General features: G+C 48.9%; 2 protein-coding genes across 5 annotated transcripts in view; both read left to right on the top strand.

Annotated features, from left to right (window-relative positions):
• Ncald (neurocalcin delta) overlaps positions 1–20,646 on the top strand; it is a 268,985-nt gene that overhangs the window by 132,133 nt on the left and 116,206 nt on the right. The gene's annotated exons all lie outside the window — the stretch shown is intronic.
• On the top strand, positions 3,575–14,183 carry LOC127201787 (protein IWS1 homolog). The gene is made up of 2 exons (XM_051160509.1): positions 3,575–3,667; positions 12,783–14,183. Exons 1-2 carry the CDS (start codon positions 3,575–3,577, stop codon positions 14,181–14,183), a joined length of 1,494 nt encoding a protein of 497 aa, XP_051016466.1.

Raw genomic sequence — 20,646 nt, 5'->3', positions numbered from 1 at the left:
CTCCCCACACTACTTGGCAAGGACACAAGCAAGTCTGAGGCTTGCTCTGTTTGTTTTTTTGGCTTGTTTTACTTACTTTGGCCTCTTTCCTCGAGCATTCTTCTGAGAGTCAAAATGATTTGCATATCTTTCATTCGTGTTTACAAAGGCCTGTAGCTTCTGCAAGTGGACCTCTGTCTGAGCAGTGGAAGAGACCAAGGAAAAGAGTGGATGTGTGCTGTGCTCTGGGCTGAGAGGGCCTTGGTTAGCTTCCAGCAGCTTTATCTTTGTCTCTGTTGGATTTGAGTGAGTTTATCCTTGCTGTAGAGAAGTGGCCTTTCCATGACCCCAACCCCCAGCACCGTGCCCTCTCTCCTGTGGGAAAGTGAGTCCCGCAGAGATAGTGGGTTGCAGTGTGTGCCCTTGGTGACACACGTTTGAAAGTAGCACTGTCTCAGAAACTGTGGTACAGGGACCTGCTGTATGGCTCAACAGGTAAAAGTGCTTGCAGCCAAGTCTGGAAAAACTGGAATTTAATCCCCAGCTGGCTCCACATAGTGAGGGAGAAAATGGACAAGTGCAAACTGTCCTCTGACTATCACATGCGTCACTCCCTCCTGGTGCATATAGTTTAAAACCAAAACCTCTGGGAGAGGGTCTGAGGAGGTAGCTTAGTGAGAAAGCTTGCCTGGCACATGCCAGGACCTGAGTTCAATCCCTAGCACATCAAAACAAGCAAAAATCCAAAGCAAAACAAACCAAAAACCCAAAACAACCTTTATGGGGCCGGAGAGATAGCTTGGTCAGTAAAGAGCTTACCTTGTACCCTAAGGACCTAGTCAGATCCCCAGAGCCCATATGGAGGAGGAGGAGGAAGAGGAGGAGGAGGAGGAGGAGGAGGAGGAGGAGGAGGAGGAGGAGGAGGAACTGCTACCAAATGCGGTGGCACTTGCTTTAAATTACATTGCTGGTAAGGGCAAAGATGGGCAGATCCCTGGGGCTCGCTGGCTAGCCAGTCTAGCATAGTTGGTGAGCTCCGGGCCACTGAGAGACCCTACATTTTAAAAAAAGAAAGAAAGAAAGATGCACAGAGCCTTAGAAATGATACCCAAGATTGACCTATGACCTCCACACCTCCGCATGCACATGAGCACGCACACACACAAAAGAACCTTGTGCAGCTTTACGTGGCCTTCATGGGCTAAGAGCTGCATGTCCCACAGGTGGCTGGGTGGAAGGCCTTGGGTTCTAGCTGAGATGCTGAGATGCTGAGATGCAGGCTATTGCTAGGGCTGTGCTACCTTCCAGTGTACAGCACTCTATTACCTAAGGCATCTATCTTCACGTTGAGAGAGGCTTAAAGCGGGGTCCTGAGTAGGTTGGCCCCCTGCAGTGCCAGCATAGATTTAGGATAAGGGGAGGACCAGGGAACCAGGAGACCAAAGTGAGGTCTATCAGAGACCTACTGGTGCCTGCTGAGTCCTGCTGAGTGCAGTAAAGATGCTTCCACCTGAACCAGAAGCCTGGGTTTCTGTGGGCAGAGGCTTTGGGCAGTGCTAAGGGGACATGTCACTAACCTAGCACTTCTTAGTTTGTTAGAGAAGTGCCCTGGGGAGCAAAGGGATCAGCTATTGTCCCAGCACCCAGCTCCTCCCTTTCCTGTGTCACTGCCAACCAGCTTTAACTTGGCCTGGGACAGCGCCCAGATTTACACATTCTCCCGAATGCACCCGTTACCCAGTCCCTTTGCCAGTTCTGGGGAGAAGGATGGCTTTACCTTCTGTGGTGATATAGCAGGAGAATGAGTAGCTTTTCCAGGTGGTTATGTTCCTATAAATTCTCAGCAGTGGCTGAAGCCGGCTTCCACCGCCAGGGAAGGCTGAGAGCCGCCTGGCACTGCCAAGGGCAGTGAGATCCGTCGATATCTCCTCTGCGAGCTCTTCCTGCAGCCAAAACGCCACTCCAGGGGAGAGGAACAATTAGGCTTATTCTTTGAAAATTGCAAAATTCATTTTAAACTGGGATAGTCCCCAGTTTTAAATATTTCGCTGTCTTTCTTTGACTTTGAATAATAGTTTTTGGAATTAAATTCTTAGCCCCCAGGATTTCAGCACTGGGGGTTAATTGTTCAGTAGTACTGAGCCAATGGGATTATTTTTAAAGATTCATTTTTATTGAGAGAGAGAGAGAGAGAGAGAGGGAATTGCAGACACTGGGGTCCTCTGTGTTTTGTTTAGCTTACCAAGTAAATAAATAGCCCTTGAACAAGATGGTTTGATAGCTCCAGTGACTTCCGTTATTGTTGAGATGTTGGCACAAGATGTTCAGGTTTTGGGTTTGGGTACTACACTGGATTGTTGGTTACTTAGTCTTTCACGTAATGTTGTGAGGAAGAAAAAGAAGAAGAAAGTCTTCCTTATTGACAGTCTTTAGAAGTCTTGCTCAGAGTGTGGTAGAGGACTACCAGCCTTGGCACCACCTGAGAGTGTTCTAGAACTGCACATGGCCTGGCTGTCTCTCACCTGATAAGAGCCTGTATTCCAGTCAGGCCACCAGGTGACTGTGTGTACGTGTTGGTCTAGTCTGAGACTTTCAGTTGTCATCTGAGACAAATGGAGAAGCACCAGACAGGTTCTCAAAGTCCAAGGTGAACCCATGTGCCATGATAAAGGGCAACAGCTTGACAGCCAGCTCTGGCCTCCATGGGTCCAGGCTTACAGCGTGGCTGAGCATCCACAACAGCTGCTTGAGACCCCACTTTACATGATCAGAAAGCGAAGGGACACCTTCCTAAATATTGATGAGAACAACTAGCCCCCCACACAGAGAAAGACTGACACCGTCATCTCAACACTGACAGGTGAGGGACGCGCCTCTTCATGGATGGCTTCTGGAGGTGGCGGGACCACAGGGAAGCAGGTCAGAACCCACAATATTGATGTTGGAGTTTTTGCTGTTTATATAAGGAAAGAACTCCATCAACCCCAAACATGTGTATTATTGACCAGCTCCCAAAGTCAGGTGTTTGCTTAAAACAATAAACAGAGCCCATTTCTCCGATCTCAGGTTTGTTGCTGTCACTACATAACACAGCCTACTCCTCAGATTTGGCTAGCTTTTATTTCCACTGCAAATAGGACTATGCACAGAACAGCCTGGATCCCCTGTGTCCATGTCCTAACATCTGTCAATATAAACAAAACAAGACCCTTCCAAAAAACCGGTCTTGTTTGATTGTCCAACCTTGCTATGCACTGAGAAGAAATGAGTCCGTTACCTTAGAAGCCAAACTGGAGGGTCAAAAGGTGAATGTTTCCAACAGAAGAGAGAGAAGTGCCCAGCCCTGTGGCTAGGTCTGACATCCTTTGCCTCAGGCACAAGGGTCAGAGCCTGAAGTGGGAATCCCGTACTTTCATGGCCTTGGAGGAAGAGGGAGTCTTTCACCATAGACCAACAAACATCCCTTTGTTAATCAGGATGAAACGTTTGTGACTGAGATGCAGCACTGGTCAGGACACACAGCAGCCGAAGCTGAGCAGATGGGGACCCTGAGTAGGAGCGCCCCCCCCCCCATTCTCTTCAGCCTGTTGAGCTGATGGTACAGCCCCGGCAAGCCCAGGAGACACTCAAGAGCCCTCAGTCTGCACTGGCTCAGCACAAGCGTATGTTCCAGTCGTTTCTAGTAAAAGTAAGTGAGCATCACGGCTGCTTGGAGGCGGCGGCGGCAGCAGCAGGCTTAGGCTCCTCCCCTCTGAGGTCTCAGGGAATGCGGGCTCCCTGGCAGGCGTCAGAGCTTCTGAGGCTTCTGCCTGAACCACCAGGAGGATGACCCACAGCGTTCGCTTGTTGACACATGAGGTCTACCCTGACCCACAGCGTTTGCCTGTTGACACATGAGGTCTAGCCTGAAGTCGGCAGGAACACCTGACAGCTCTCCGGTTCAGTTACTGCTAAATTCCCTGGGCAGAAAATGCTAGGGTTGGGTGTGGGGGATGACAACCCAGCCGGGCACCCCAGGAAACGATTCTTTAGGTCTCAGGGAGCTAAAGCAGCCTCGGGCTCATGAGAAAGTCAGAGCCCACAAGGCAAATGACCTTTCAAGGGAAAGCGAGGCTGTCTGGTGATGCTTGATTGTCTTGGAAAGATGGTAGATACAGAGGACACAGAGGCCACACCTGTTAAAGACTCCACCACTACTAGAATTTTGGGGAGTCTCAGCATAGTTTCCACCCGTACCAAGAAATCAGGGTTCCCCTCTTGGGGTTGTTAGTCTTGCTAATAAAAGAATGGTTTAAGAACAGACTCAAACAAAAAACTTGAGCACTATTTTCTGGAGTTTAAGAGCCAAGCCCAGCGTGGCCTAGGAGTAGAGCTCAGCAGATGCTGGGAGGAGTGCGGTGGAGAGAAAGGGCTGGACTGTGGGAGTCCAGCAGGTACACAGGTCCCACTCCCTGGATAGGTGGGCAGGGGAGCTGTGGAGAAGGGTTAGGTGCCCGAAGTACAAAGACAAGCAAAACCCGTTCTTCAGCTCTGGGAAAAGAAAACAGAAGAGAAGAGATGGGGGAAAAGCAGTTATCTCCTTCTCAGTCCTGACTCAGACTGTCTGGCCCACCAGAGCCTCATGGCAGCTTGTAGGAGCAGGGAATTATGGGAAAGAAAACTCCATTATGTCACTAAAGAGCTAAGTATTCCTTTTATCTCTTTAACAGGACTTAGGGTAAACCTCCCCCACCTTCCTAGGGGTACCCCCCTTAGCCGGGTCATTGACTCTGCCTAACTAGAATGTCAGGTCTCTGCCCAGGACAGAGCAGGGATTCTCTTGACCAGACGGAAATAGTTTTCCCTCGGTGGACCAGAACTGCTGTTGTGACACTATGAGGCTATTTGACTGACTTGAACTTCATGACTGTATAGAGTTGGAATGTTGCAGCTCCAGAGCCACGTTATCTTGGGCTATTCTCAGTCCACTCCATAGCCATTTACTGACTGACTCTTTGTCTGACCAACATCCTGTGATGGCCGTAGGAGGCATTTGGGGAAGTATATTAACAGGCATGCCAAAATTTGGGGGGTATAATAGCTTCCAAAACCAAAAAGATAAAATATCATCAGATTGGATCTGAAACCTATAGCTGGAACGTGCTGTACCCCTTTAGGTGATGTCTCCACTGATGCATTTGGGAGGCCTTGGGTCCCTGGCTGGCTTTCGGTGGGTGTGTGGTTATCACATGGGGAGGTGGTTTTAGGAGCACCCTGGATCCATATCCCCAGGCAATGGTCACTCATCTCTGTGTCCCTTTGAGGTGAGAGTTGTATTTTGCATCAATGTGGTACAGTTAGGGCTGGTGAAATGGTTCATGGAGTGAAGGTGCTTGTCGCCAAGCCTGATGATCCAAGTTCAATCCCAGGGTCCCACATGGTGGAAGGAGACACCTGATTCTCACAAGCTGCTCTTTGACCTCCTCATGCATGCTACAGTATGCACGTGTGTGTGTTGTGTGTGTGTGTGTGTGTGTGTGCATGTGTGTGTGCGTCTACACATATAAGTAAGTGCGATTAAAACGCTTTGAAGGCATTTGGTCAGACACTGGCAGTGCCCTGCAGAGCTTGGAATGCCAAGCATTCCAGTGTAGCCCGTCTCTCCCATCACCTCCAGGGGACTCACAAGGGACTTGGGAATGACGTGGAGAGGAAGTCTACACAGGATAACAGAATTAGGACAGCCAGATGGCCAGAGAGCGTGTCCAAGCAGTGATGGCCACATCATGTCAAAGGCCTTTTCGCTGTGTATACTTTTTTCCATTGGCTTCCAGTGGCAGCTTTATGAGGTCTGTCCTCTGAATCAGCTATGTTACTCTGAGCCCCAAGCTGTGTCCCTTCCATGCCACAAGTGGCCTTGGGATCCGTGCTATGAAAGCAAACTATTTAGGAATATTTTCCTAAAAAAATAAGAAAGAGGGCCTAGAGAGACGGCTCCATGACTGAGGTCCCTGGCTCTTCAGAGGACCCAGGTTCAAATCCCAGGACCCATGTGGCACTGTGGTTCCAGGACATGCAGCCTCGTCTTCTGAAGTCTGTGAGCACCAGGCACACACATGATGCTCAGATATACAAACAAGCAAAGCACAAATACACATGAAATAGAACAATACATTTTTAAGTCACACACACACACACACACACACACACACACACACACACACGAGAAGAAAGGAATCGAGCTGTACTAGCATTGCTGTGTGGTTTGAGCCTAGTGCATCACAACACACAGCCTTGTGTTGCATGTGTCCATGTGAGGTCACCTTTCAATTGAGGGACTTTGCTCATATCATGCTGACCCCCTGACCTATTTCACACTGATTGTGATAGCTAATGCTACCCCAGTTTACTTAGCTGCAGTGGAGGCAATTTATAGATTTCATTATCTTCTTTACTCTGAGTAAATGAGCAAAGTCTTATTTGCTTATCTATTCTTGCAAAAGAGATCGGCAGAGAGTAGAAAGGAAGACCGAGGTTGACGCTAATGATTCACCACACCCAGGAGACAGTGTGTGTGCGGGTGGTGTGGGGGCGGTGACAGCGTGTGTGTGGGTGATGGTACGTGTGTGGGTGACAGTGTGTGGGGGGCTGAATGTATGTGTGGGGGTGACGGTGTGTGTGGGGGTGACGGTGTGTGTGGGGGTGACGGTGTGTGTGGGGGTGACGGTGTGGGGGGGGTGACGATGTGTGTGTGTGTGACAGTGTATGTGAGGGTGACAGTGTGTGGGGAGGTGATGGTGTGTATGTGTGTGGGGGTGACTGTCTGGGGGGGTGACAGCATGTATGTGGGTGACAGTATGTGTGGGTGATGGTGTGTGTGTGGGTAACAGTATGTGGAGGGGTGATGGTATGTGTGGGGGTGACAGTGTGTGTGTGTGTGTGTGTGTGTGTGTGTGTGTGTGAGAGAGAGAGAGAGAGAGATGGACAGTGTGCATTGGGTAACGGTATGTATGGGGGTGATGGTGTGGGGGGGTGATGGTGTGTGAGGGTAACAGTGTGTGGGGAGGTGATGGTGTGTATGTAGGTGGCGGTGTGTGTGGGTGACTGTGGGGGGGTGATGGCATGTATGTGGGTGACAGTATGTGTGGGGGTGATAGCATGGGGGGTTGACAGTGTGTGTGTGTGGGTGATGGTGTGTGCGAGGGTGACAGTGTGAGGGGTGATGGTACGTGTGGAGGTGACAGTGTGTGTGTGTGTGTGTGTGTGTGTGTGTGTGTGTGTGTGTGTGTGTGTGATGGACAGTGTGATGGGGTAATGGTATTTATGGGGGTGACGGTGTGTGTGTGGGTGATGGTGTGTGTGGTGGTGTGCTCCCAATAAAGGAAGACTGAAGACACTGTAAATGGCACTGAGCTAATATGTTCCAATTTAGTTCCCAGAAGAGGATTGAAATGTGAATTGTTTTCACTGTCCTTGATGCTGAATGTCACCCAGTATCCCTTATACCTTACCACAAAAGTGCAAGGACCCTGGGAAGCCATGGTGATTCCAACAGATTTAAGCACTAAGCATGGGCACTAGTGACAAAGCCTGTAGTACCCCCCTGCTGTGGGCATGAGACCCATGGCTACCCACCTATGTAGGCGTGAGATCCATGGCTACCCACCTGCTGCTGTGGGCATGAGATCCATGGCTACCCACCTGCTGCTGTGGGCATGAGATCCATGGCTACCCACCTATGTAGGCGTGAGATCCATGGCTACCCACCTGCTGCTGTGGGCATGAGATCCATGGCTACCCACCTGCTGCTGTAGGCATGAGATCCATGGCTACCCACCTATGTAGGCGTGAGATCCACGGCAGCACTTTAGATCATCACCAAACTTACTGGTAGCTACTGAAAAGCTTCCTGTGGGGGTGACTGTCCCGAGGCAAAGGGAAAGATCACCTGGAACTGGGTGCATGCTTATCCTTCTCAATGCAGTTAAAAAGTGGTCACAGGGCTGGGGAGATGGCTCTGCAGGCAGAGCCCTTGCTGTGCTGGGCATGTTCAGACCCCCAGGACTCACAAAAGTGCCAGGTGGGCATAGCACCCCCCCCCCCCGCCGGCAGTTCTTCATAGGATGGAAACAGGAAATCTGGAGCAAGCTCCCCAGCTGGACGAGCTGTGTTAGTGTGCTCTGGGGTAGACTGAGATGTCCTACCTCAATTAATAAGACACGGAGACTCTGGACATCTGCCTTGCACCTCCACATACCCACACACACTGGACATGTGTGCCCACACACATGCAAACACTAATATACATGTGTGCCCACACACATGCAAACACTAATACACACGTGTGCCCACACACATATAAACAGTAGCACACACACATCTCCACACTAGACATGTGTGCCCATACACATGAAAACATTAGTGCATACACATGCAAATACTAGCGCACACATACCTACACTGGACATGTGTTCCCATATACATGACAAACTCTAGTGCACACACATGCCCACACTGGACATGTATGCCCATATGCATGCAAACACAAGTGCACACACATACCCACATTGGATATGTGTATGCCCACACACAAGCAAATACTAGCGCACACACATACCTACACTGGACATGTGTTCCCGCATACATGACAAACACTAGTGTACACACAGAAACTCGTGCAAAAGCAGGGGGGACTATTTTTAAAGGGATATGCACACACACACACACACACACACACACACACACACACACACACATATATATATATATATATTCATGCCAAATGTGTGTCTTGTCAGCTAATACTGTCAGAATGGGAGCAGAAAATATTACTAACTGTGAAGAAACAAGGATGAAGACAGATGATGAAGTGTGGGATGTTTGCCTTTTCGTTGTTTGAAAGCATATATGCTACCAATCTGTCTCAGTACAGGATGTTTGCTGGAGTCTGCTTTAGTAACTCCTAACCTCCTCCCTCCCTCCCTCCCTCCCCCCTCTGTGTGTGTGTCTTTCTCTCAATCTCTCTCTGTCTTTCTGTCTTTCTCTGTGTGTCTCTGTTTCTGCCTATGTCTCTCTCTGGGGGTCTGTCTGTCTCTATCTCTGTCTGTCTGTCTTTGCCTCTCCCTCTTCTCTGTCTCTCCCTCTTCTCTGTCTCTCTGTCTCTCTCTCTCTCTGTCTCTCTCTCTGTCTCTCTCTCTCGCTCTCTCTCACACACACACACACAGAGATCAAAGAAGTCAAAATTATAGGGAAAAAAAGCCCTAATCAGTGAAACTGGGATCGTCTAGCCTTTGGGTCCTAACCTGCTGGGAGCCCACCAGGTAGGGTATATAATAAACTGCTTCCTGGTTTACAACATCTCAATGCCACACTACCTGGCCAAGCGTACTGCAACACCATCCCTGGCCTTTTTGGGTTACTGGGGTTTGACTTAAGCATGACTGTGTCTATTTGTGTGTTGTCTGTAGTAGTTTAGCTGCTTCTGTGACAGCACTGATGCTGTGGCAGAGTTGGACTCATGTGCGTGGCCACGGCTTAAAAGCCTCAGAGAAAGCTATGTGATGCAGTCTCCTACCGAGTCAAGGGAACACAAGTGACGGGACTCCCAAGTAGACTCCCTTCAGCAGTGGTAGCAGGTGCAGAGAGGACAGGACCCAAGTTAGGGACTGCTGCAGGACATCTAGAGACTGCTGGGAGCCAAAAGTAGCTTAGAGAATCAAGCATGGTTTTCTACCTAGCTCAGAATGTCCCTTGGCTGTTGAGCTGCCACGGTGATATGGAAGCCCACTTCCCAGAGAGGGACTTACGTGCCTCCTACGTGCATTCTAAAGTGACCGCTGTCTAACCAGATCGATCCATGACCCTCGGGAGATGAGGATGACCTCACTCATAGGGCTCCTGATATGTCCAAGTCACCGTTAATAGAAAAAACTTCCACACTATGAAACAAAGAGAGTTTATCAACTATTCGCCCTTTCCAGCACATCCTATCGCTGAACTCAACAAGAGGAACAGTGCATTTATTGAGCTAATTCTGAAGAAACAATAGGGTTTCTTTAAAGCGATGATGACAGACTTGTCTGGCATTATTGAAAGGCAGCAGGGCTGTGCATATTGGTGCCCCACACTGGTGGGTTTATTTTTAATTCTGGAAGCTGTTGTCTGCTTGAGAGAACAGCAGTACTAATTTTTTGTATATGGGTACAGCTTTGGGCCCCATCAGGACTGTGGTACAAAAGGCCAACAGAAAGCAGGAGGGCCTAGTAGATAGGAAGGTTGGCACAGACGCTGCCAGTGGCACTAACAAAGGCCAGCTTCTATATAAAGGTTGGAAGTAGGCCAAGGTGGCAGTTAGCACGGAACACAGCTTCGGTTCCCCGTGCACAGGAGGTAGCTTTTCCTCCCTCTTATAATTTGAGGAGAGAACAAAGACACAATTGACTGGATATAGAAGTCTCATGACAAGTAAATGACACTTTGTTCAGGATAATTGTAGGGCTCACGTTGTTTCTTTTTGTCAGTTGATCAGAAAGGAAATTAAAATCCCCTAGGCAAACTGCCCCCATGAAGATCAACAAATAAGCTACTGGGTTCAATTTTCTTCAAGGGTTTTGGAAAGCAAGCGGGCAGGTCTTTCCAGAATCTTCCCCCTTGGTGGACTCAGTTGGTACTCCCCCGTAGGCTTGCATCTCTGGCCTTGTCCCTGGCTGGCTGTCATCTTCCATCACACTTGAAGAGTTTTATGGCTCATTCAGGGCTTTACTGCTTCATTGTCCCTAGCCTTGCTGGAAGAACACACATTCTAGGTATAATCTTGAATTTCCCAGCATTTCACAAAACCATCCAACCTATGAATGCCCAGCAGTTCCTAACCTGGTTTTCTTTCCCCCTGGAGGTGCATATGTGTGCAGGTACATGTGTGTGGAGGCCAGAGATTGATGCCCAAAGTCTTTCCTAGTTGCTGTTCCACCTTCTTTGAGGTAGGGTCTATCTATCTATCTAGCACTGAAGCTGGAGCTCACTAATTTGGCAAGACTAGTCGGCCTGTGAGGCCCAGGAATCTCAGGTCCCTGCTCTCTAGCCCTGGGATAACAGGTGTCCACTGCTGTGCCTGGCTTTACATATGTATGCTAGGCATCCAAACTTATGTCTTAGTGCTCACATAGCAAGAGTGCTGGTTAGTTAGTTAGTTAGTTAGTTAGTTAGTTAGTTAGTTAGTTTGTTTTTGTCAACTTAACCCAAACTATAGACACTGAGGAAGAGGAAACCTCAGTTGAGCAACTGCTGGGTCAAATCGGCTTGTGGGCAAGTCTGTGAGGCAGTGTTTGATTTATGATTGATGTGGAAGGGCCCAACCCACTGTGGGTGGTGCCACCCTGGCCAGGTGGTGTTGGGTTGTATAATAAAGCAAGATAAGCAAGCTATAAGGAACAGGACAGGAAGTGGAACCCCTCCTCGGCCTCTGCTTCCGTTCCTGCCTCCGGGTTCCTGCCATGACCTCCTGCCTTCACTCCCATTCATGATGAAATGCAAGCTAGAAGATGAAACAAACCCTCTCCTCACATTACTGTTGGTTAGGTGTTTGTTTGTCTTTGGGTTTTTGTTTTCTTGTGTGTGTGCATTTTGTTTTGTTTTGTTTTATCACAGCAACAGAGAGAAGACTAGAACAGCAAGCATTTTAGTAACTGAGCAATCCCCCAGCCCTCCTTCCTTCTTTCTAGAAAATATTTTTTTTCATGCCATGAAGAAGCCTGGTGGGTTTTGCATTTCCATTTCCTGGAGGTCTTGCCAGGATTGTCCAAAAATGATGTTCTAAAACTTTGCCATACAGAATGCTTGGAAAGGGAAGGCTGGACCTGAAATGCTGACCATCAGTCAGCCATAGATCCAGAAGCCCAGATTTACACGAAGACCTCTGCGGGCTCCTTCCTGTCTTCCATGACCTCTGCGGGTTGTCTTCCATGACCTCTGAGGGCTCCTTCCTGTCTTCCATGACCTCTGCAGGCTCCTTCCTGTCTTCCATGTTGAAGACTGAAGCTCTGTAAACTCGGCCAGGAACTGGTTTGTCATCCAGTCCTCAGGTCTCTCTTTCCTCTGTTGGCCTTGCTAACAGCTGGGTTGGCGGTAAGAGGTTAGTGCTGTACAAAACCAACTGTATTTTAATTTCCTAAACTTATATCAACTTGCGAGATTACTTTGGCATTCTGTGGGGAGACATCATTTAGCATCAGAAAACTTTTGAACTCTATATAAATGCAAACTACCCTAGGGAATCTGTACACCCCGACATGGCCTGCAAAAACAATCAGGCTGTGTTGTGGGCTTTGTGTGGGTTGAAATTGATTCTGGTCATTAGAAAGGGGATTCTTGTTCATTCAGGTTTTTGGTTTGTTTTGATTAATAATATCAGCAAAATTCTAGTGAGGAAAATAGAAACCATGTTAGGTGTGTCAAACAAAGGAGGTGTAATTGGAGCCTGCAAAATGGGAACCGAAGAAGCAAAAGGAGAAATAAAATAGTGCAGAAGCTATACAGTGTGCACCACTGGGAGGGCAAGACAGCAGAGAAGGTGCCTCCAGGCCCAGGCCGGAGCTTGACGAGCTATCCAGTGCAGAAGCTCGGCGAGCTGTCCAGTCTGCTTCTCTGTTTGTGTTTGTTTTTCTGAGATAGGGTTTCTCTGTGTAGCTCTGGCTGTCCTGGACTCACTCTGTAGACTGGGCTGACCTGGAACTCACAGAGATCTGCCTGCTTCTGCCTCCCAGAGTGCTGGGGTTACAGGCATGCACCACTGCATCCTGCCAGTTTCTGTTTTTTAATCTCCCAAGTGTCCTGCTGGAATTAAGAGAGCTGCCACAGATGATGCTCCAAATGCCGACCACAGGAGGGCTGCCACAGATGATGCTCCGAATTCCGACCACAGGAGGGCTGCCACAGATGATGCTCCGAATGCCGACCACAGGAGGGCTGCCACAGATGATGCTCCGAATTCTGACCACAGGAGGGCTGCCACAGATGATGCTCCGAATGCCGACCACAGGAGGGCTGCCACAGACGATGCTCTGAGTTCCAACCACAGGAGGGCTGCCACAGATGATGCTCTGAGTTCCAACCACAGGAGGGCTGCCACAGATGATGCTCTGAGTTCCAACCACAGGAGGGCTGCCACAGATGATGCTCTGAGTTCCAACCACAGGAGGGCTGCCACAGATGATGCTCCGAATTCTGACCACAGGAGGGCTGCCACAGACGATGCTCTGAGTTCCAACCACAGGAGGGCTGCCACAGATGATGCTCTGAGTTCCAACCACAGGAGGGCTGCCACAGATGATGCTCCGAATGCCGACCACAGGAGGGCTGCCACAGATGATGCTCCGAATGCCGACCACAGGAGGGCTGCCACAGACGATGCTCTGAATGCCGACCACAGGAGGGCTGCCTCAGACGATGCTCTGAATGCCGGCCACAGCTGGGCTGCCACAGATGATGCTCCGAATACCAACCACAGGAGGGCTGCCACAGATGATGCTCTGAATTCCGACCACAGGAGGGCTGCCACAGATGATGCTCTGAGTTCCAACCACAGGAGGGCTGCCACAGATGATGCTCCGAATGCCGACCACAGGAGGGCTGCCTCAGATGATGCTCTGAATGCCGACCACAGGAGGGCTGCCACAGATGATGCTCTGAATGCCGACCACAGCTGGGCTGCCACAGATGATGCTCCGAATGCCAACCACAGGAGGGCTGCCACAGATGATGCTCCGAATGCCGACCACAGGAGGGCTGCCACAGATGATGCTCCGAATTCTGACCACAGGAGGGCTGCCACAGATGATGCTCCGAATTCTGACCACAGGAGGGCTGCCACAGACGATGCTCTGAGTTCCAACCACAGGAGGGCTGCCACAGATGATGCTCTGAGTTCCAACCACAGGAGGGCTGCCACAGATGATGCTCCGAATGCCGACCACAGGAGGCCTGCCTCAGATGATGCTCTGAATGCCGACCACAGGAGGGCTGCCTCAGATGATGCTCTGAATGCCGGCCACAGCTGGGCTGCCACAGATGATGCTCCGAATGCCAACCACAGGAGGGCTGCCACAGATGATGCTCTGAATTCCGACCACAGGAGGGCTGCCACAGATGATGCTCTGAATTCCAACCACAGGAGGGCTGCCACAGATGATGCTCTGAATGCTGACCACTGCTCAACAGCCAGGATCTAACTGGAAGTTGGCAGGATCCTGAGGAATCTGCTATGCAATATTCAGCACCCTGTAACAAGAGTCAAGGATGGGGTGAAGTAGGGAATTGGGAGCAAGCGGGAGGAGGAGCTGATTGTGTCTTTCACATGACAGTGGAAACATGGACTGGGGCAGTGGGTGAGCTCACTCTCCCTCCCGCCTCCATCAGGAAGTTGGCTTGGCTTTTTGTTTGTGCATTTGTTTCCCAAAATATTAAAGCAATTATCCACTTCTATCTGTTATTGGTTTTGGGTGGGGGAGGTGTGCATGCGTGGCATAGCATGTAGAATCAGAGGGAAAGCTCTGGGAGTTGGTTCTATCCTTCTACCATGTGGGTTCTGGGAATCAAATTCAGGTTGTCTGCCCTGGTGGTAAGCATCTTTATCCAGTAAGCCATCTCCCTGGGTCATACTCACCCAACACATAAATGTGGATGTGTGTGCATGTGCCTCTGTGTGCGTGTCATCTGTGTGTGTGTCTCTGTGTGTGTGTGTCTGTGTGTGTATCTTTCTCTGTGTGTGTGTGTGTCTGTCTGTCTGTTTTGTGAATGTTTACATTTGTGAGTGGGAACAAGGGCGTCCTCTCCTTCTCCTTTGCTTGAGATGGGGTCTCTCTTTCTTTGCATCTTCCAGCTTAGCTGGCTTTGGGCATTCCTGTCTGTGCCTCCTGCCTCACTGGAGGAGCACTGGGGTTACAGGTGTGAGTTACCACATCTGCTTTTACGTGGGCTCTGCAAATCCACATTCAGATCTTCACCTATGCGTGGCAAACACTTTTACCCCCTGAGCCATCTCCCCAGCCCATATTTTAAATTTTTGAGTAGTTCCCATTTGTTTCATATTGAGGGATAGACTGTATAGTCTCTCATTTATCTTCATAATTTTTTGCAAGTTTTGGAGCCATGGCAACTAATATAGACCAAAAACCTCCACAAAGGTACTAGCGGGCTCACAGGCACTTCCCACCGACATGGACAATAACCCTGTGAGGGACAGGCTGCCTAAAAGGTGCTTCTCAAGGAAGACAGCACCTCCTTATTCTCAGAGCTGGGGTAAAAGCTCTCTGCCTTATTTTCCAGCCAACGTGCGGCCTCATAGCCTGGTGAAATTATTATTTTGCTTGCAACTTGGGAGGTTCCTGGCTGTGTAGATGGCTTTCTGAGTAGCTTGCCAGTGTGTCTTCTCTCTCTACTTGCTAACAAGCGTTCTATGGTCTCAAAGTCACAAACTGCTCTCCAGCGGGTAATGGCATGGCTCCTCAAACTGAGAAGTTTGTTGTCCGAGTCTCCTCCATCACACAGGGTCCAAGCTTCTTTCTAGTGTCCATTTGCCCATCTTCCATTTCCTGACCATGGACCACACCCAGGGTCTGGTGGTATAGACTGGCACTGGAAGAGGCGCAACAAATATTTGGCTATCCAGCTGTGGGTATCGAAAGCTCTGCCTGTTTGGGGGTCATGTGGGATCAGTCATGTGATTCATGATGTCAAGGCAACTTGATTCAAATCTAGTTGCCATCACCTATTAACTATACAAGCTAAGGGAAGTTATTAATGTTTGCACAAAATTAAGTGGAGATGGCGCCGCCCCCTTCGGCATCGCTGTGTACAATATTCTCAGTGTTGTAACTAGACTGTGTTGAGTAACAAGTACTACCTTATCACCATACCATTTCTTATTGACAATAATATATGGATACGTCCACCTGATAAAAATTACGGTAAATAGATTTTGAAGATTTAGAAATAAGAAGCTATCTATATACAAACAGGATTTACTTTCTCTGTGAATCATCTGGAAGGTGAGGGAGAAAACAATTGAATGGCTTTGAACCGATCTGAGTTTTTACATGCAAGCATGGGCAAATCCACTCCTGTGCAGAAGCATAGGTGTGCCTGTGTGTGCATGAGGCAGATTACTGCACCGGCCTGCGTTGGAATGTTATGTACTGGTAAACTAATCATACTCTGATAAACAATGACAAGTTGTAGCTAATGGCTAGTTATGATGCATCCATTGGCTGCTGCTCCTTTGCGGCTGTCCCGGGCTGGCAGTTTAAACTGAGCACTGGGCTGGTGATGTGAACTGTGCACTGCGCTGGTGATGTGAACTGTGCACCGGGCTGGTGATGTGAACTGTGCACCGGGCTGGTGATGTGAACTGTGCACCGGGCTGGTGGTGTGAACTGTGCACCGGGCTGGTGATGTGAACTGTGCACCGGGCTGGTGATGTGAACTGTGCACCGGGCTGGTGATGTGAACTGTGCACCGGGCTGGTGGTGTGAACTGTGCACTGTGCTGGCGATGTGAACTGTGAGTGGGTCATCTCCTCTCCGTGCACGGCCAGTGGATTCTCCGGGTCCTTTTTTATTCATGGCACAAGCACTGTAGGCCTTTGCTCACCAGGCAAGAGGTACATGAAACACTAGAACAGTGTGTCTGCAGGTGAGCTTACTAATTCTTTCTGACCAGAAAGCTTTAAAAAATATCAAATTAGATATGTATGCATGACAGGGAGAGTCAGAATGGCCAGACAGTGTCAAACATTATTCCAGCAAGACCAAATAGCTGGGAAGGCACTGCAGCTGAGACCAACAGGAAGCTAACACGGTAATGACGCAAGGATGAGCTCGCCAGGACAAGTTAGGAATTGGAGGAGAAAATAAGATTAGTTTGGGGCTTGTGGTAAGCTGTTTGTGAAGGATCAAATTCTGGGTCACAATAGGAGCAGCCATCAGACAAAATTCACAGACAAGGAAACACACACACACACATACACACACACACACACACACACACACACACACACACATACACACACACATACACACACACACACACACACACACAGGTGCGCACACCCTGTGCACAGTGCTAAGAAATCTGTGGGGCAACTGTATATGTTTAGTTCTTATTACTGACGATGAAACAATTGTAATTCATTTGAATGTCCAAAGAGAAAGTCTATTAACAAGCTTAATAACCTTCATGCTAACTCCTAAGGATTATTCCCTTAAGGGGGAAAAAAGCAGTGAGCAAGGATGTTTATATGTTGCTATTTATAATAGAGAAACTCAGAAGCAAAGGAACCGGCCACAGCCAGAAAATGGTTGATGATCAACACAGGAGAATTGCTGGAATTTAGGCTGCCGCTGGAAAAGACACAAAAAGCTGCTTGGAGGTGTCCATTGGCCTGCAGGGGGCAAAGAGAAGACGCCATGTTTGGCCTCTCAGAGTTCTGGATTTGAGTGGCAAGAGCTTTCTGTCACCGGGCACCTCATGCAACATGGACTCCCCCTACCCAGACTCACCTTTGTCCAGTCCAGAATTGTGGTGCTTACCAATGAGGCTGCTGTGAAAACCAAATGGGAGGATCCCAGGGAAGGACTCGGGCCAGCAAAACAGGCCCAGGGATCCTACCTAGTCATAGGACGGTCGCCACTGCTCCTTACTGCGCTTGCTGTCAAACTAAAGCTTAAAGTAGAGCATGGGGGGAAAAAATGGAGGAAACGCCTTGCTTGTGATAACAGAATGGGTGAAGTGTTTAACCTTAGGGTTCTGTTTTCTAATATTTTTCATTTTTAAATGTTAGCATTTTCAAGGCTATATTACTCAGCTTAAGTATTTCCCAGGGTGAAATCCCCCTGGGGGCTTTCTCTGGAGCAGCTGGGATAATTCACAACCTACCATGGTGGTTCAACACACCCCTACCACGGTGGCTCAGCATACCCCTACCACAGTGACTCAGCATACCCCTACCACAGTGACTCAGCACACCCCTACTACAGTGACTCAGCATACCCCTATCACGGTGGCTCAGCATATCCATGCTGAACCAGAGAACCCACTGGGCAGGCAAAATGGCCCCCTTGTATCCTGGCCTGTTCTGCATCTGGCATAGAGGATCTGCCTTTTTAGATGTCTGATTATTCCACACCTGTGAGACTACAGTGAGAACCAAATCTTGTTTGAAATTTCCAATGTCAGAGGGCCCTTTAAAACATGGATGGCTAGCACTGCCTCAGAAGGCTGCATTCACAGGAGGCCGCTTCCACCTGACCTGTCCAGAATAATGTGCCTTTCAGGCTGCGGGGCGGTGAATGAGGCGCTCTCAGCTCTTCTCTTTAGGGCGATTATTCTGAGATCTGCTCTGTCCACGAGGCCTTCTTAGCAGCTGGGCAAGAGAATGCATCTTCTGTCAATTCGATCTCTTCTCTTAATTTTATACTTCATCTTATTTTGGTGGCTGCTTGGCTAAAGAAGCAAAAGCCCACGTAGAGCCTGCATTTCAGTGCGCCCGCATTCTTGAGGCTGTCAGAGATTCACAGGGCAAGAGGCTGAAATAGGTTTCTAGTAGGCCTGGGAACTATGAGAACTGTGAGAAGAGGGACTTTGTCTTAATGGGGGTGGCAAGGAAATAAAAATGATGGGCCCGGAAAGAACAAATCCCAAGGCATGAGTGCTAAAACCGATCTGCTGATTAGCTGCACCGAGCATCGCCTTAATCAGGTCTCCTGAGGCTACGCCGCTGCCGCCGCGGCCGCCGCCACTGCTAGTGCTGCTGCTGTTGCTAGTGCTGCTGCTGCTGCTGCTGCTGCTGCTGCTGCTGCTGCTAGTGCTGCTGCTGCTGCTGCTGCTAGTGTTGCTGCTGTGTCCTGGGGTGGGTGAGACTGACTCTGAGCCCAGCAAGCACCTTCCCAGGAAGCACAAGGGGCTTCCATTCTGGCACATGGATCCTTATGACAAGAACTCAGTGTGGGTTTGAACAAGGAAAAGGAAGACACACTAAATGGCTCAAATGGTGAAAGCATCATTTTCCAGTTTTTAAATTGACAAAACTTTCTGAAGAGCGAGCTGTGAATACACAAGGATTTCGATCTGTTCTAAGTATTTTTAAAACATCAAGGCAGGATTTCATGTATCTCATCCTAGCCTAGAACTTCTGACCCTCCCGTCTCCACCTCCTGACTGTAGAGATTACATGTTGTGTCGCCACGCCTGCGCTATGCTTTTCCGGGGGTTGGACCAGAGGCTTTGTGCATACTGAGCAAGCACTCTACCAAGTACATCTCGATTGTTAGCCCTTCCCCTGTTTCCTCCCATTCTTCCCTCCCTCCCACTTCCCCCCTTCTCCCCTCCCCTATGTCTGTGATTGAGGGACACCTCCTCCCCCTATATATGCTCTTAGAATATCGAGTCTCTTCTTGGTAATTTGCTATCCTTCCTCTGAGTGCCGCCAGGCCTCCCCATCCAGGGGACGTGGTCAGAAAAGGGGCACCAGAGTTCGTGTGAGAGTCAGATCTCACTCTCCACTCAACGGTGGAGAATATCCTGTTCGTCGGCTAGGTCTTGGAAGGGGTTCGAAGCTTACTGCCTATATTCTCCTTGGCTGGTGTCTTAGTTTGAGGAGGACCCCAGGACCCAGATCTGCCTATCATAAAGTTCTTCTTGTAGGTTTCCAGGACCCTGTGGGTCCTATTATTTCCCCATTCTTCCATGCTACTCTCGCCTAAAGTCTCAATAGGACGTCCTCTCCTCTGACCCACTTTCTTGGTAAGTAAAGTTTTTCATGGTACGTATCCCTTGGACTAGTGTTTTGATATAAGTGAGTATATACCATTTGTCTCTTTTTGCTTCTGGGTGAACTCACTCATTATGATAATTTCTAGATCAATCCATTTGTCCACAGATTTCGGGAATTCCTTGTTTTTAATAGCTGAGTAGTATTCCATAGTGTAAATGTACCACAGTTTCTTAGTCCATTCTTCTACTGAGGGACACTTAGGCTGTTTCCATGTTCTGGCTATTATGTATAAAGCAGCTATGAACATGGTGGAGCATATGTCCCTGTTGTGTGGTAGGGCATTTTCTGGGTATATTCCAAGGAGTGGAATAGCTGGGTCTTAAGGAAGCCCTATTCCCATTGTTCTGAGAAAGCGCCAGATAGCTTTCCAAAGCGGTTGTACTAGTTTGCATTCCCACCAGCAATGAAGGAGTGTTCCTCTCTCTCCACATCCTCGCCAACATGTGATATTTGAGTTTTTTATCTTAGCTATTCTGATGGGTGTAAGATGGAATCTCAGTGTCGTTTTGACTTGCATTTCTCTGATGACTAACGAGGACGAGCATTTCTTTAAGTGTATCTCAGCCATTTGATATTCCTCTGTTGAGAATTCTCTGTTAAGTTCCAAGCCCCATTTCGCAACTGGGTTGTTTGGTTTTGTGGTGTTTAATTTCTTGAGTTCTTTATATATTTTGGATATTAAACCTTTGTCAGATGAAGGGTTGGTGAAGATCTTTCCCAGTCTGTAGGCTGTCATTTTGTTCTACTGACAGTGTCTCCTGCCTTACAGAAGCTTCTCAGCCTCATGAGGTCCCATTTATTAATTGTTGACACTAAGGCCTGGGCTGTTGCTTCCTGTGCCTATGTGTCCCAGGCTCTTCCCC

The sequence above is a fragment of the Acomys russatus genome, chromosome 17 (assembly GCF_903995435.1).
Source record: "Acomys russatus chromosome 17, mAcoRus1.1, whole genome shotgun sequence".
Taxonomy (NCBI): domain Eukaryota; kingdom Metazoa; phylum Chordata; class Mammalia; order Rodentia; family Muridae; genus Acomys; species Acomys russatus.
This window is presented reverse-complemented; position numbering and strand designations above follow the sequence as displayed.